This window comes from Heptranchias perlo, chromosome 25 (genome assembly GCF_035084215.1).
Source record: "Heptranchias perlo isolate sHepPer1 chromosome 25, sHepPer1.hap1, whole genome shotgun sequence".
Lineage (NCBI taxonomy): Eukaryota > Metazoa > Chordata > Chondrichthyes > Hexanchiformes > Hexanchidae > Heptranchias > Heptranchias perlo.
The window spans coordinates 14,431,450-14,449,247 of NC_090349.1; the positions used below are offsets into that span (position 1 = coordinate 14,431,450).

The window sequence follows — 17,798 nt, forward strand, 5'->3', positions numbered from 1 at the left end:
ATGTTCAACCCTGTTATTATCCTGCTCTACAGGCTTTTGTCCATCTCCGAGGTTTCTCAACTAATAAAAAAATTCCTCTCCCACACTCACCCCTCCCCACAGCAGCTCAATAAGTTGTTGGTCAAAGAAAGTTGCAAGTTTGGATTCATGTGCTATTGGCCCAACTACTACTTCATATTTCAATGTGCTGCCCAGAAAGACCTTGTAGTGCAACCTTCGAAATCACAAGTATCTGGCTGAAGGCAGAATTAGGCACAAACTTTCACTGCCTATCACTTTCTATTTAGTTTTCTTTTTGCAAATTTGCCAAAGAAACCAATATTGTCTTGAAATCTCTTAACAAAATTGACAGCCTATTGTAAATCAGACATTACCTTGAACTAGGTGGAGGCTTCCATTTAACTGGAGCTGAGGGTTCCACTTTCCCATGATCCCCTGGTACAGACGTAGAAAATAAACGAAACCCTGCAAAATAAAATATTCTCAAAATGAGGTGCAATAAGATATAACATGCATAAAACTGTCTTTAAAAATTAATCCAACTTAGATCGATGAGATGAAGGCCTATCTCAGCTGGCTCCAAGGGTCTTATGTGACTGAAGTTTTGACAGTTATAATTCAGTCCCTATTCAGCACAAATTGGCAAACCTCATGCGAGAGGGGCCGTGGGATCTTAATCTAAGGCAAGTCATGGCAGCAGAGCTCGCACCCGTGATATGCTCCTCCTGCACTACGCGGGAAGTCATGGACACTATAGGTGTCCCTGGCGACCATCTGTGCAGGAAGTGTGTCCAGCTGCAGCTACTGGCTAACCGCATTTCGGAGCTGGAGCTGGGGGTGGATTCACTGTGGAGCATCCGCGATGCTGAGATTATCGGGGCTAGCACGTTCAGTGAGGTGGTCACATCGCAGGTAAAGATTACGCAGGCAGAAAGGAAATGGGTGACCGCCAGACAGAGTAAAAGGACCAGGCAGGTAGAGCAGGAGTCCCCTGGGGCCATGTCCCTCTCAAACAGATATACCGCTTGTTGGGGGAGATGGCTTATCAGGGGAAAGCAGCAACAGCCAAGTTCGTGGTACCATGGGTGGCTCTGCTGCACAGGAGGGGAGGAATAAGGGTGGCAGGGCTATTTTGATAGGGGATTCAATTGTAAGGGGAATAGATAGACATTTCTGCAGCCGCAAACGTGACTCCAGGATTATATGTTGCCTCCCTGGTGCTAGGGTCAAGGTTGTCACGGAGCGGCTGCAGGGCATTCTGGAGGGGGAGGGTGAAGGTGAACAGCCAGTAGTCGTGGTCCATATCAGTACCAACGACATAGGTTAAAAAAAGGGATAAGGTCCTGCAAGGTGAATTTAAGGAGTTAGGAGATAAATTAAAAAGCAGGACCTCAAATGTAGTGATCTCAGGATTACTACCAGTGCCACGTGAGTATAGGAACAGAAGAACAGACCAGATGAATGTGTGGCTGCAGGGATGGTGTAGGAGGGAGGGATTTAGATTCCTGGGGCATTGGGACCGGTTCGGGGGAAGGTGGGACCTGTACAAACGGGACGGGTTACACCCGAGCAGGACCGGGACCGATGTTCTCGCGGGGGTGTTTGCTAGTGCTGGGAGACAGAGGAGGGGGAAACAAGGGTAGAAACAAAAGACAGAAAGGGAAGAAGCAATAGTGGAAGGCAGAGAAAACAAGGGCGAAAAACAAATCGGGCCATAGTGCAAAATAAAACTAAGATGACTAGCAATCTTAAAAAGACAAGTCTAAAGGCATTGTGTCTTAATGCGCGGAGCATTCGCAATAAGGTAGATGAATTAACAGCGCAGATAGATATTAATGGTTATGATATAGTTGCGATTACGGAGACATGGCTGCAGGATGACCAAGGATGGGAATGGAACATCCAGGGGTATTCAATATTTAGGAAGGACAGGCAAAAAGGGAATGGAGGTGGGGTAACGTTGTTAGTAAAGGAGGAAATCAATGCAATAGTGAGGAAGGATATTGGCTCGGAAAATCACGATGTGGAATCTGTATGGGTGGAGCTAAGAAACACTAAGAGGCAGAAAACGTTGGTGGGGGTTATTTATAGGCCCCCAAACAGTAGTGGAGATGTAGGGGAGGGCAGGCAATTGGGACTAGCTTAGTGGTATAAACTGGGCGACATGGACATGTTGGGCCGAAGGGCCTGTTTCCATGTTGTAACTTCTATGATTCTATGATTAAATAGGAAATTAGAGACGCATGTAAGAAGGGTACAACTATAATCATGGGTGACTTTAACCTACATATAGATTGGTCAAACCAAATTAGCAATAATACTGTGGGGGAGGAATTCCTGGAGTGTGTACGTGATGGTTTTCTAGACCAATATGTTGAGGAACCAACTAGTGAACAGGCGATTCTAGACTGGGTATTGTGCAATGAGAAAGGATTAATTAACAATCTTGTTGTGCGGGATCCCTTAGGGAAGAGCGATCATAACATGACCGAATTCCTCATTAAGGTGGAGAGTGAAGTAGTTGAATCCGAAACTAGGATCCCGAATCTAAATAAAGGAAATTACAAAAGTATGAGGTGCGAGTTGGCTATGATAGATTGGGGAACTTTACTAAAAGTGATGAAGGTGGATAGGCAATGGCTAATATTTGAAGAACGTGTGCAGGAATTACAACAATTATTCATTCCTGTCTGGCGCAAAAATAAAACAGGAAAGGTGGCTCAACCGTGGCTTACAAAAGAAATTAGGGATAGTATTAGATCCAAAGAGGAGACATATAAAATTGCCAGAAAAAAGCGGCAAGCCTGAGGATTGGGAGCAGTTCAGAATTCAGCAAAGGAGAACAAAGAGATTGATTAAGAGGGGAAAAATAGAGTATGAGAGTAAACTAGCAGGGAACATAAAAACTGACTGTAAAAGCTTCTATAAATATGTCAAGAGAAAAAGATTAGTGAAGGCAAATGTAGGTCCCTTACAGTCAGAAATGGGGGAAATTATAATGGGGAACAAAGAAATGGCAGAACAATTAAACACATACTTTGCTTCTGTCTTCACAAAGGAGGACACAAATAACCTCAGAGAAATGTTAGGGAACCAAGGGATATGGGGAAAAAGCGGGAACAGGGTACTGAGTTAGACGATCAGCCATGATCATTTTGAATGGCGGAGCAGGCCCAAAGGCCAAATGGCCTACTCTTGCTCCTATTTTCTACTTCAATGATGGATGGTCTGGAAAATGGAACTATGTCACACTAGTGCAATAAGAGTTGCCCTAAAGATTGGGCTGAGGCACATTATTGGGATAGGATAAAGGGAGCTTTATTCTGCTTACTGTATCTGCACTTGATGACACTCAGTACCTGAAATGGTTTCATTTCCCAACCCTAAAGTCTCTCACCATGAGTATAAATTTCACACAATTTTTTTTTGTTTTTATAAAACAACGGTAATACAATGGTATACTGGAAATTAATATATTTACGTAAAAATACTGGTTGCACTGAGGCTACATGACAACAACTTGCATTAATATAGCACCTTTAATGTAGAAAAACAATCTATAACATACTGTAAACAGGAGATAATCAAATTACCTTCATCATCCCCATCCTCTGCTTGCTGCTGTGGAAAGGCCCCTGAATCGTCAACAGTTATAATACTGAAAAGTAAAACAAGCTTTTATTAAAAATATTGAATTGCGCTTCTATATTAATATGCACAACTAGCTTCCATCTAGTTCAAGGTGATGTCCAATTTAAGATAGACTATAAATTATCTCGGTTTGCAGCCTGGTCTTCATTCAAAGCTTTACTGAATTTACTTCAAAGCTTTACTCATTCTGAAAAAGACCAGTCTATAATTATACAAAGTGTGAATTTAATATTTATCATGGACAGCAATGCCTTGCAAGCATGGCACAAAAATGAACCGTTTGTCCCTATGTTATTTGCAGTTGCCCCTGGTGAAGTCAGTATCACAAACAGAATCTATAGCTGGAATCTTAAAGGCTTCTCTGAAACCTACAGGTACTAGGTGCAAGTGGTATGGTACTTGCGCTCTTACAGTTTTACACTTAAAAGCTGTCAGTCACAGTTGGGGAAAGTGCATTTGTTTATTAGATGGAACACTGCACAGACACAGGATATTCCACCCTAGGGCAGGACAACTACACCGCCCATCCCATTCTCATGGGATTTAATACATTGTTAAGGTATTTTTTAGTTCAAAGAATTTCTTTTCAGCAGTCAGTAAAAGGTTAATCACTTTAACATGGTTACGTTCCTGATAGGTGTTACAAGTAGCCTATTGCTTCACAGTGACTGGACATTACCTTTTTTTGACTCTGTTCTATCATGATTTCTACACCAAACACATCTGCACTTTTCTTGCATGCCTGCCTTCTATTTGGAAGCTTAAGTGAAAGAAGACAGACTTCATTTTAGCCTTAGCTATTTTTGAACCACACAGAATTAAAGACCAAAATCCCTATTTGTCACACAAGCTTGTAAGGGATGCTTTATGAAAAAATCTGTTCATTTACTGGCCCTCATACCCATTAAGGTTCAAAATGGCAAACTGGAATTTTTTTGATTTCTTTGAGGGGGAGTGGATTCTTTTTTCTTGTTGGGAGAGCAGACACAACAGTCATAGGAAGAATAAGAAAGAACTGTCCTACAGTGGAATCTTGATTATCCGCCATAATGGGGGGATAGCACTCCTCGTATAAAATGAAAACGGGTGAATAATGGCTAGTCCTCTTACAATTAGTCGTAGAATCATAGAAAGGTTACAGCACAGAAGGAGGCCATTCAGCCCATCGAGTCTGCGCTGGCTCTACGCATGAGCAATCCAGCTAGTCCCACTCCCCCGCCCTATCCCCGCAGCCCTGCACATTTTTTTGTTTCAAGTACTTATCCAGTTTCCTTTTGAAGGCCATGATTGACTCTGCATCCACCACCCCCTTGGACCGTACATTCCAGATCCTAACCACTCGCTGTGTAAAAAAGTTTTTCCACTTGTCACCTTTGGTTCTTTCGCCAATCATCTTAAATCTACACCCTCTGGTTCTTGACCCTTCCGCCGATGGGAACAGTTTCTCTCTATCTACTCTGTCTAGGCCCTTCGTGATTTTGAATACCTCTATCAAATCTCCTCGCAACCATCTCCGTTCCAAGGAGGACAATCCCAGTTTCTCCAGCTTCCTCACGCAGTGAGGTTCTTTTTTTGCTTCTGATTGGTCTCTACAGATTAATCAAATTCCCAGCTTGTCCAATTTTAAAAATGAGCCATCTTTGAAAAAAAATTTTAGGAGATCAAGTCCTGCTGGTCTCTTGGACCTGAAACCCTGATTCCTGCTGGTCTCCTGACCCAAAGCCAAATAATAGAATTGCATGGATACTAAATTCTCCTACTATGACTACTACTTATAAATACACTCAAATGCATCTTAGCTTTTCTTTGCAAAACTGTGCCCAATTCCCACAAAAATTATTTTGGATAACCGAGAGTGCAGGTGAGCGCGGTTCTGCTCTACGTACAAAACTAATCTGATTTACTCTGCTTTTTTGTTCCTGGTCTCTTTCAGCTGGATAACAACAACAACTTGCTTTTATATAGTGCCTTTAACGTAGTAAAGCATCCCAAGGCGCTTCACAGGAGCATAATCAGACAAAAGTTGACACCGAGCCAAAAGGAGACATTAGGTGATCAAACGCTTGGTCAAAGAGGTAGGTTTAACGGAGCATCTTAAAGGAGGAGAGGTAGAGAAACGGAAAGGTTTAGTGAGGTAATTCCAAAGCTTAGGGCCTAGACAGCTGAAGGCATGGCCAACAGTGGGGCATAGGAAGTGGAGGATGCACAAGAGGCCAGAATTGGAGGAACGCAGAGTTCTCGGAGGGTTGTAGGGCTGGAGGAGATTACAGAGATAGGGAGGGGCGAGGCCATGGAGGGATTTGAACACGAGGATGAGAATTTTATAATCGAGGCGTTGGTGGACCAGGAGCCAATGTAGGTCAGAGGGTAAATCAAGAAGTCCACTGTGTATTCAAATGGAGACAGATGTTATCAGAAGTGCAGATGTTAAACTGTGCAACAGGATCAAAATTATTAGTTAAGTTCAGTCTTATATTGCTACTGAAATACCTAATTTTTGCCACTAGATGCTCGAGTGAGCTTTGCAAATTCTGTGGCATCCTCTGAGCAACAGAAATCAGGGGTTGCAAGACATCACTGACTCCACTCACTTCCTCCAAATAAAAGGTGTCGCTATGGGAACCCGTATGGGTCCCAGCTATGCCTGCCTTTTTGTGGGATACATGGAACATTCCTTATTCCAGTCCTACTCAGGACCCACCCCCCCACCTCTTTTTCCGGTACACTGATGACTGTATTGGTGCCACTTCCTGCTCTCATCCCGAACTGGAAAATTTCATCAACTTTGTTTCCAATTTCCACCCTTCCCTTGCCTTCACATGGTTCATCTCTGACTCTTCCCTTCCTCGACTTCTCTATCTCCATTTCTGAGGCTAGGCTGTCTACCAATATCTATTATAAGTCCACCGACTCCCACAGCTACCTTGATTACACTTCCTCCCATCCCGCTTTCTGTAAGGATTCAATTCCCTTCTCCCAGTTTCTCCGTTGCATCTGTTCTGACGATGCCACCTTCCACACCAGTGCTTCCAATATGTCTTCCTTTTTCCTCAACCGAGGAATCCCCTCCATTGTAGTTGACAGGGCCCTCTACCGTGTCCGTCCTATTTTCCACACTTCTGCCCTCACCCCTTCCTCTCCCTCTCAGATCCATGATAGGGACCCCCTTGTCCTCACCTTCCACACCACCAGCCTCCACATTTAAATGTATCATCCTCTGCCATTTCCACCAGCTCCAGCGAAATCCCACCACCAAACACACCTTCCCCACCCCCCCAGCATTCCGAAGAGACTGCTCCCTCCATGATACCCTGGTCCACTCTTCCATCACCCCCAACACCCGCCCACCTCCCCACCACACCTTCCCAAGCGCGCACAGGAGATGCAACACCTGCCCTTTCACCTCCCCTCTTCCCACCGTCCAGGGCCCCAAACACTCCTTCCAGGTGAAACAGTGGTTTACTTGTACTTCTTTCAATTTAGTATAGTGTCCGCTGCTCACAATGCAGCCTCCTCTACACTGGGGAGGTCAAGTGCAGATTGGGTGATCGTCTTGCTGAACACCTCTGCTCAGCCCACAAGAGTGATCCTGACCTGCCGGTCGCTTGCCATTAAATTCCCCGTCCCACTCCCACTCTGACCTCGGCATCTTAAACTGTTCCAACGAAGCTCAACGTAAGCTCGAGGAACAGCACCTCATCTTTTGTTTAGGCACTTTACAACCTTCCGGACTCAACATTGATTTCAATAACTTCAGACCATAACCATTTGTTTTTAAACAGCTCCTCTAGACTGATCTTTTGTTTCTTAACTTGTCCCATTAGCGCCCTCCTTGACTTGCACCATCATCCCTTTTGTCATTTAATCACTCGTGCCCTCTACCCTATCTTAGAACTTCCCTTTTGTTCTTTCTTTCCTCCCTCCCCTTCCTCCCCCCCCCTTTCCCTGGCTCTGTACTTGCTTAAAAACTTTAACTCTTTAACATCATCCAGTTCTGATGAAAGGTCTTTGACCTGAAACGTTAACTCTGTTTCTTTCTCCACAGATGCTGCCTCACTTGCTGAGCTTTTCCAGCATTTTCTGTTTTTATTTCAGATTTCCGGCATCTGCAGCATTTTGCTTCTAAGATATTACTGAGCTCCTTTTTCACTGGTACACTGATGTCTCCTACCTTTCCAGACCTAAAACGTACAAAAAATAGGTTCCGGATCTTGATTAGTTTTCAACTAATTTTACAAACAAGAACTGTAGATTGTTAAATTAGCCTTCACAGCTAATACTTGACGCTGTTCCTCCAAGGCATTTGTAAGCAAAGAAGTGCTTAATGCCAGTAAGCAGCACTCTGCAAGTACAAACAGCAGGCTGCACTGGGGAGTGCAGAGTCACATGCACAGCCAAGCCTCACAGTAAGAGGATTAATTCTTCCTACCTATCTAGCAAGGTACCCAGCTTTTTAGCAACGTGACATCGGAATTCAGGCGTTGTCTGCAGCTCATTTCCATCATGTTGATGATCATCTACTTTCTGCCTGCAGGCAAGGACAAAACAAGCTCAAAAGACGTGTAGAAGATCCACAACATTACCGTATGATTCCAAGAATCTCCCCGTGGAACACTGTAGCAATTGTAAATTCACAGTGCTTTGAGGAAATAAACAGAAAATGCTGGAAAAGCTCAGCAAGTGAGGCAGCATCTGTAGGGAAAGAAACAGAGTTAACGTTTCTGGTTGAAGACCTTTCGTCAGAACTGGAAGATGTTAAAAAGTTAAAGTTTTTAAGCGAGTACAGAGCCAGGGAAAGGAGGGGAGGAAAGAACAAAAGGGAAGGTCTAAGATAGGGTAGAGGGCAAGAGTGATTAAATGACAAAAGGGATGATGGTGCAAGGCAAAGAGGGCGGTAATGGGACAAGTTAAGAAATAAGAGAAGCTGTAAATTGCTACAGCAGAACCATAACCAGAATGGCAGTCCAATAAATAAATAAATAATTTTTAAAACGAGAGCAGTGGTTATGGTCTGAAGTTATTGAGGTTGTAAAGTGCCTAAACGAAAGGTGAAGTGCTGCTCCTCGAGCTTACGTTGAGCTTCATTGGAACAGTGTACGATGCCAAAGACAGAGAGGCCAGAGTGGGATTGGGAGTGGGACGGAGAATTAAAATGGCAAGCGACTGGTAGGTCAGGGTCACACTTGCGGATAGGGCAGAGGTGTACAGCAAAGAGATCACCCAATCTGCGTTTGACCTCCCCAATGCAGAGGAGACCACATTGTGAACAGCGAATGCAGTATACTACATTGAAAGAATTACAAGTAAAACCACTGTTTCACCTGGAAGGAGTGTTTGTGGCCCTGGGCGGTGAGAAGGGAGGAGGTGAAAGGGCAGGTGTTACATCTCCTGCACTAGCACGGGTGGGGAGCAGAGCGGGTGGTGAGGGTGATGGAAGAGTGGACCAGAGTGTCGCGGAGGGGGCGGTCCCTTCGGAATGCCGAAAGGGGAGGGGAGGGGAAGATGTGTTTGGTGGTGGGATCGCGCTGGAGCTGGTGGAAATGGCGGAGGATGATACGTTGAATGTGGAGGTTGGTGGGGTGGGAAGTGAGGACAAGGAGGACCTTATCATGGTTTAGAAGGGAAGGGAAGCGGTGAGGGCAAAAGTGCGGAAAATAGGGCAGACACGGTCGAGGGTCCCGTCAACTACAGACGAGGGGAATCCTCGGTTGATGAAAAAGGAAGACATATCGGAAGCACTGCTGTGGAAGGTGGCATTGTCAGAACTGTCTCCAGCTCCGACTTATTCCACATAGTTTCCAACTTAAATTCCACTCTTCATGTTTCGGATCCACCCGTGATTACAGATATCTCCATGATATTCAGTGTTCCTCGTCCTTGCAGGTGAAACAGCGGTTTACTTGTACTTCTTTCAATGCAGTATACTGTATTTGCTGCTCACAATGCGGTCTCCTCTACGTCGGGGAGACCAAACACAGATTGGGTGATCGCTTTGCTGAACACCTCCGCTCTGTCTGCAAGCGTGATCCTGACCTGCCGGTTGCTTGCCATTTTAATTCCCAGTCCCACTCCCACTCTGACCTCGGCACCGTACACTGTTCCAACAAAGCTCAACGTAAGCTCGAGGAACTGCACCTCATCTTTTGTTTAGGCACTTTACAACCTTCCGGACTCAACACTGATTTAAATAACTTCAGACCATAACCACTGCTCCTATTTTTTTTTTTTACAGCTCCTCTAGACTGATCTTTTATTTCTTAACTTGTCCCATTACCACCCTCCTTGACTTGCACCATCATCCCTTTTGTCATTTAATCACTCGTGCCCTCTACCCTATCACAGACCTTCCCTTTTGTTGTTTCCTCCCCTGTCCTCCCTCCTCCCCTTTCCCTGGCTCTGCACTTGCTTAAAAACTTTAACTCTTTACCATCTTCCAGTTCTGATGAAAGGTCTTTGACCTGAAACGTTAACTCTGTTTCTTTCTCCACAGATGTTGCCTCACTTGCTGAGCTTTTCCAGCATTTTCTGTTTTTATTTCAGATTTCCAGCATCCGCAGTATTTTGCTTTTGATTTAATGCTTTGAGGACTCTGCTTGCATTGCTGCATCAAAAACAAATATTTATTATAGCAATTTTTGAAATGTTATTCCAATAGTATGAATTAATAGTTAATCAATTCTGTAAATTTGTCTAGTTCCATTTTAGAACACTCATCCACTGAGATGCATAGAAAACCAATTTAATAGCGCTATATTAAATAAATACTTTACATTATTTTGGAAGCTGAAAATAACAACTTGCATTTATATAGCACCTTTAATTTGGAACAGTTAGAGTAATCAGACAAAAATTGATACCGAGCCAAGGGAGGAAATAGGAGAGGTAACTAAAAGTTTGGTCGAAGAGGTAGGCTTTAAGGAGTCTTAAAGTAGAGAGAGAGGTGAAGAGGGAGAGAGATTTAGGGAGGGAATTCCAGAACTTAGGGCCTAGATAGCTGAAGGCACGGCCACCAATGGTGGGGTGTGAGGGGAAGGGGGGGATGCTGAGTGCTCAAAGGGTTGTAGGGCTGGAGGAAGTTACAGAGATAGGAAGGGGCGAGGCCACAAAGGGATCTGAACAAGAGGATGAGAATTTTAAATTGAAAGTGCTGGGGGACGGGTAGCCAATGTAGGTCAGTGAGCACAGGGGTGATGGGTGAGCAGGACTTGGTGCAGGTTAGGATATGGCAACAGAGTTTTGGATCAGCTGAAATTTATGGAGGCTAGGAAGCGGCCAGAAGAGAATTGGAATAGTCAAGCCTGGAGATGACAACATCATGGATTAGGGTTTCGGCAGTAGATGGGCTGACACCAGGGTAGTGTCGGGCGATGTTATGGAGGTGTAAGTAGGCAGTATTTATAATGGAGAGGATATGGGGTCAGAAGCTCAGCATGGGGTGAAATAGGACACCAAGGCTACAAACAGTTGGCTTCAATGTGAGACAGTGGCCAGGAGGGGGATGGAACCGGTGGCGAGGAAACAGAGTTTGTGGAAGACTCCACAAGTTTGTGAAGTTTGTGAATTGAAAGAGTTTCCAGTTAATCATTGGTAAGACCGAAGCCATCGTCTTCAGCCTTACCAATGATTAACTGGAAACTCTTTCAATTCAGCCCTCAAAGCTTTACAAAACAAATGAGGAGTTAGGGATAAAAGAAAAAAAGTTAAGCCACCCCACCATTGTTTCAGACCTCTTTCAGGAACACAATAAAACTAATTCAGACCCAACTTCAGCAGCACTGCTGCCCCACAGGAGCCAATAACTATCAAGAGACAGATTTTGCCCATTCTTTCAGAGGCAAATGTGCCGCTAGCAGACGTAAATGCCAGCCAACACCTCAAGTTGCCTTTTTCTCTGGCCACAGGTCAGCTGAACTCTTTCACGGGGCCCATACAGGCCAACAATGTAGTATTCACATGGACCATCTCAATCCACCAGGATAGGTTCAACAGTCAGAAAAGAAAGTCTTGATTGTGACTTTGAAACAACTGCTTGGGTTCAAGATTGCAACCACATTATTTATTATTTGTTCTTGGCATTTGGCCATATTTATTGTCCATCCCTAGTTGCCCCGAGGAGGTTCTTGAACCTCTGAAGTTCTTGTGCTAATGGTGCTCCCACAATGTTATTAGATAGGGAATTCCAGAATATTGACCCAATGATGATAAAGGAGAAGCAATACATATCCACAGTTTCTGTGTTGCCCCCGATACTGTGGAATTTTCCCGCATATATATGGTGTGAATTTTACTGGAAATTTCATCAAATTACAGAACTAGTTCTGCTAAGAGTTATGTATTATAAAGTGGTAATGAAGAATGTGCATTACAATCAATTCTTTCTTTAAAAAAAGTTTAGCACATTCTTTTTAGTGATAACTAAACCATAAACAAACATGAACATAATCCCTGTGGCGCTTATAAAATCCACAAAGTCAAAAATCATGCATTCTCTGAGAATTGAAAAGGAAAGCAACATTACTCAGTTGCAGACATATAAAAACCTGTGTATATATACCTCAGACTGGGTCTCGTTGATGCTGGAATGTGCTTCTCATCTTCACTAGTCCAAGCTAATGAGGGGAAATAAAAAGGACACAGCTGTAAGAATGGGAAGCTGCTCCATTTTCTTTAATCTGCTTAGTGCTCCGTTTATATTGTAAAACCAGTTCCAGCGGCAACTCCCATTCTTAATTATCCCCATTTATATTGTGGGGAAGTTTGAGAGAACTGGCAGCACCACAACAAATGCATGAGCACAATTTGTGTACACATGCAGTCACTCAATCATTTGGGTTCCAGACCTGCTGTGTGCACGTGTGCATGCGGTGTATGTGCGCGCCTCTACCACGAAAATAACCACACTTCTCCCTGGCAGTACTGCAAAACCCCCTCACAAGGTTGCATTGTGTATTTGTTAATTCACGCTGCCTTATCTGTATTACAATACTGCCTCTGAAGGCAGTTATAGACTTTTGAAAGAGTGCTATAGAGCTCATAAGCTTTTATACCCTCACTACCTCTTCGCAATAATAATGCACTGAAATATAGTAAACGTAAATACTAAATGGCTCAACTACTTGAAACCGGTATTCGAAATATGTATCTGTTTCTGGCAGGAGCTGAACAGGGCGGCTTTGGTCTTGCCAACAATAAGCTGCAGAAAGTTCTAGCTCATCCATGAATTTATCATCGAGTGAAGACAGTAGATTTTTATACCACAATGATGCCACAATGTTAGGAAGAAAGCACATCAAAGTTTATAAAAAGTAGAAAAGAGAGCAAGATATTTTTGGGATTCAGAACAGGAATTAAGATGGCATTATTCAAAACTGTAACTGAAAAACCGGCAAGCAAATCAAAAGTTTTCTGACTAAAGGGTTCTCCAGCATTGTCTGTAACCAAAGACGTTCCAGAAGACTCACTCGCCAATACAGAATTATCATCAATGTAATGGTTTGACAAAGCACCATAACCAAACAAGTGCAATAGAAAATGTTTTCTGACTGAGAAATGGTCTGCAATGCTGTGATAAATATCAAACCTTCCAACCTGAGGAAAGTGTAATGAGGGTGAAAACCCAGGCAAGTGCAAAAGGCAAGAGGCATGGACATTTTCTGGGGATTCATGAGTTGTTTTGGACCCCCAAAAGCTTTCAGCTGTTACAAATCCTTTGTTTGATACAAGGTATACCAGTAAACTACACATTTAGATAAGTTTATGGTTTATTGAAAATTAGGGCAGGTTGTAATATTCAAAGAGCACCCAGACTACATTTGCATTGTAACTGAAATCTTGTAACCGTAGCAGTGGTAACAACAGCAAGCTTTTCAACAGGACTCTGAACAGCACTGCAACTGTTAAAAAATATAACAAGACACAAAATATAAAAATAAAGGGAAGAAAACAACAGAAGTAAGCTAGTGTCTTTATTACTAGGGAGGGAAAGCAGTTATGCATCATTTTCAGTGCAGTGATGTCACCACACAGTGATCATTGTAATGCGAATTGTATCTGTTCATGGCGGACGTATACTCTGATAAAGGGTTTTCCCCCTTAAAGCATGCGGAATGTAGCAAGTGAGGCAAAAAAAATGAAGGAAATTTGTGGGAAATGTGGAATAAAATTGAAAAAAAAAACAGGCAATTTTCTTAGTCTTTGTGTGGTTCAATAAGGTGGGACAAACAACACTTTGCACTTACATGATATCTACAATGCAATAAAATGGCCCAAAGCACTTCAGAGAGGTGAATATAATTAGACACAAGGACACGGATGGTGAATGAAGGCCTGATCAAAGAGGCACATTTTGAGGAGTTGTTTGAAGTAGGGGAGAGATATCAAGGTAGATGGGTTGGGAAGATTGTTCCAAAGACTGGGGCCGAGCTAGCTGAAGTCTTTGCACAAAAGGTGGCCTGGAAGGGAAAATGATACAAAGGGGCCCAGAATTGGAAGGGTGCACTGCATGTGCAGGAAAAAGGGGCTGATGGGTCTGTGGAGCGGGGGAGTGAGGCCATGTAGATAAAGTTACTCAGAGGCAAGAGTGCTACTACTGAGGCAAGCAGACCCTTAAAGGTTAAGGGGATAACCTGACAAAGGTCTTTACGGTTAATAAAGGTAAATATTGAAATCGGTGATAGTCCTAGAATATGGAATTTTCTGCCACAAACTGTTGTTGAAGCAGAGTCCATAAATTCCTTAAAAAATTAGATAGTTGATTGCAAAAGAGGAATATTAAAGGGTATGAGGAGAGTGGGATTAGCCTAGCTGTTGCGCATGGGGGAAAATCACTGATGCAGACTTGATGGGCTGACTACCTGTTTCTGTGTGTAAGCCAAGGGTGAAGCCTTGGCGTATACCCAAGGTGACTATGCAGGGACACGAGGAGAAGCCATTACATGAAATCTGCTGGCTTTGTTAGGATAGGTAGGAGTGGACCAAACATGGACAGTGCCACAGAAGTGGACCACAGAGAAAAGTTGTGGAGGAGGATGGAGGAGTCAAGTTTGTTGAATATCACAAGAGGTCAAGGAGGAAGAGTACACCACGGGCAGAGTCACAAAGGAGATAGTTAGTGATTTTGACTAACTAAGTGCTGTGAAAGATTTAGGCAGTGCAGAAACCGGATCAAATGTATTTGAAAATGGAGTGAAAGGAGAGGTGGGCCCAGAGCTGGATGGAGACAACATATTGGAAGACTTGAGAAAGGGATGGTATTGAGAGACAAGGTGGCAGCTGGAGAAGATGATCTATAGAGAGTGTTTTGAGGTGGGGATAGTGAAAATATTACTGTAAATAGAAGTTTTAAACAGCCAGGACACCCAACATAAACTATTCATCTTAGTGTATACATTTTACCTTTTAGATTCTGTGGATCTTAAAATTACTGTACAAGATGCATCCTTCAAGCATGTTAAATAACCTTTTATTTTGCTTAAAATGTTCATAGGTAACTATCAGATATCTATTATGGATTCTCAATGTATTTACCAACTTTGTAACATAATGGTCTTGATAGCAACTAGAGCTGTAAGTATTGACACTCTGAATTGTCAGGGATGGTTTTGTGCCTTATGAACAGTACAGAGCCATCAATACTGGAGAATCTTGGGAGTGAGAGTGAGACTGGGGACCTGCCTTTATGGCTCATACTTAGTGTGATAATGAACCATAGAGACAGAAAAGTCCAAAATTTGATTCCCAGTCTGTGCAGTTGGCTAACCTCAGAGGCTGGGGGGAGGGGCTACAGGTGGTCTAATCACTATCCAGTGACCCCTGCTGGAAAGTGTGCATACGTGGACATCAGGTAAGGACAGGATCAGGCTTGACTGTGATGTCCCCCATAAACAGCCTGCTGATATTCACTAAGCTCACATATAAGAAACAGAGGCCCTTAAACCGTAAAATGTTATGAGGGCAAGGACTCAGTCAAGTATCAAAGGGGCAATATATATAAATCCCCAATTTATTGAAGATTTAGGGAGTGCTTTAGGCCCACAGAAACTTTGGGCTGTCATGTATTCTATTGTTTTATATAAACAATATCAGCAAACTCTAATGAGATAAATGTGGCATATTGAAAAGTGTGGCTGATTGTTCAGAAGTAAAGACAAGTTGGAAGGTCTGAGAACACGTAAAGTACCAGTGAATGCCCAGCGGTCCTGCAAAGCATACCCCAGGATGTATCAGCACCAGGGAGGTTTTTAAACAAAATTACAATCACAAACCCACTTCAAAGTATGGAGTGGTGTTTACTTTTCATAGTGCAATATATTAAACAGACAATAACTTAAACCAAAAATGAATGAGACTTGATAAGTCTGGCAGCAAATATATTCACCGACCCCTAGAAATCTACACTACCTCTTGCTTTCCGAGAATTGAAATTCCCAATATCCCAGGCCGCCTCTTTGAGACGGGACAGTTCTTCCACGCTGTCAGAGTCTGAATCATACGCCGCCATCTTCGACCCCCCCTCTCGCGTTGGTTTCCACGACGCAAGCGCAGCATGCCGCGGCGCCCTGTGGGAGATGTAGTCATGAAGGCGTCGCCGCGAGCGAAATAGAAATGATGTGACGTCACTGGAGAACTACAACGCCCACGATGCGTATCGGCAAACGTACGGGTCGGCGGCGAGAATGTGCGCACTCAAATGCAGGTTCAAATTACACAGCGCGTCATCCTCCCCTTACCAACGGAATCCGGCCTTAGCAACAGCATCCCTGGAAGCAGCTCCACAGCAAACACATCACGAGGTTGGGGGCATCTCCTGCTGCAAGAACCCCTCCACATACCGTCCTGGGATAAATTGAAGGAATAACTCAGCGGGTGAGGCTTTGGTTCCTTGCATGATTTTGGATAGTTTATATTCAAATATCATTTTTAAACAATATAGTCGAATACAAATACATTTTAAAATATGTATACATAGAGAACTAGGAGCCTTCAATCTACCTATATCAAACTTTGTTTCAGTTGTACAGCGCCTTGTTCCGACCCCATGAGGAAAGATATATTGGCCTTGGAGAGGGTACAGCATAGATTCACCTGAATGATACTTGGGCTTAAAGGGTTAATTCAAGAGCACTGACTGCATAAATTTGGTTTGTGTTCCCTTGAGTTTAGAAGGTTGAGGGGTGATGTAATTGTGATGATTAAAATGGACATGGCAGAAGAAATTTAACACAGAGAAGTGCAAAGTGATACATTTTAGCAGGAAGAATGAGGAGAGGCAATATAAACTAAATAGTACAATTCTAAAGGGGGTGTAGGAACAGAGAGACCTGGGGGTATATGTGCACAAATCTTTGAAGGTGGCAGGATAGGTTATGAAAATGGTTAAAAAAAGCATATGGGATCCTGGGCTTTATAAATAGAGGCACAGAGTATAAAAGCAAGGAAGTAATGTTGAACCTTTATAAAACACTGGTTTGGCCACAACTGGAGTATTGTATCCAATTCTGGGGACCGCACTTTAGGAAGTATGTGAAGGCCTTTAGAGAGGGTGCAGAAAATATTTACTAGAATGGCTCCAGGGATGAGGGACTTCAGTTATGTGGATAGACTGGAGAAACTGGGGTTGTTCTTCTTAGAGCAGGGAAGGTTAAGAGGAGATTTGATAAAAGTGTTCAAAATCATGATGGGTTTAGATAAAGTAAATAAAGAGAAACTGTTCCCATTGGTGGAAGGATCGAGAACCAGATGGCACAGATTTAAGGTGATTGGCAAAAGAACCAAAGGCAACATGAGGAAAACCTTTTTTAATCAGTGAGTAGTTATGATCTGGAATGCGCTGCCTGAAAGGTTGGTGGAAGTAGCTTTCAAAAAGGAATTGGATAAATACTTGAAGGGAAAAAATTTGCAGGGTTACAGGGAAAGAGTGGAGGAATGGGACTAACTGGATTGCTCTTACCAAGAGCTGGCACGGGCTCGGTGGGCCGAATGGCTTGTTTCTGTGTTGTAACCATTCTATGATTCTTTGTTCCTTCACTGGTCTGTCTTTCACCATTAAGAAAATATTCAGATTTGTCTTTCTCTGATTCAAAGTGGATGACCTCACACTTCCCCACATTGAACTCCATCTGTCATAGTTTTGCCCACTTACTTAGATG

The 17,798-nt window shown here is 43.3% G+C and overlaps 1 protein-coding gene across 2 annotated transcripts in view; it reads right to left on the minus strand.

Annotated features, from left to right (window-relative positions):
- Positions 1-16,178, minus strand: part of c25h12orf43 (chromosome 25 C12orf43 homolog) — a 29,326-nt gene extending 13,148 nt beyond the window's left edge. Inside the window, exons 1-5 of one of the 2 annotated variants that reach the window (XM_068005672.1) lie at positions 16,051-16,178; positions 12,206-12,260; positions 8,081-8,179; positions 3,594-3,658; positions 375-465 (exon numbers count right to left, since the gene is read on the minus strand). In XM_068005672.1, the coding sequence (XP_067861773.1) occupies positions 375-465; positions 3,594-3,658; positions 8,081-8,179; positions 12,206-12,260; positions 16,051-16,150 (410 nt within the window). In that variant the 5' untranslated portion in view covers positions 16,151-16,178. The remainder of the gene's footprint in view (positions 1-374; positions 466-3,593; positions 3,659-8,080; positions 8,180-12,205; positions 12,261-16,050) is intronic. The other variant, XM_068005673.1, reaches the window with a different exon arrangement.
- Between the last annotated feature and the right edge of the window lie 1,620 nt (positions 16,179-17,798).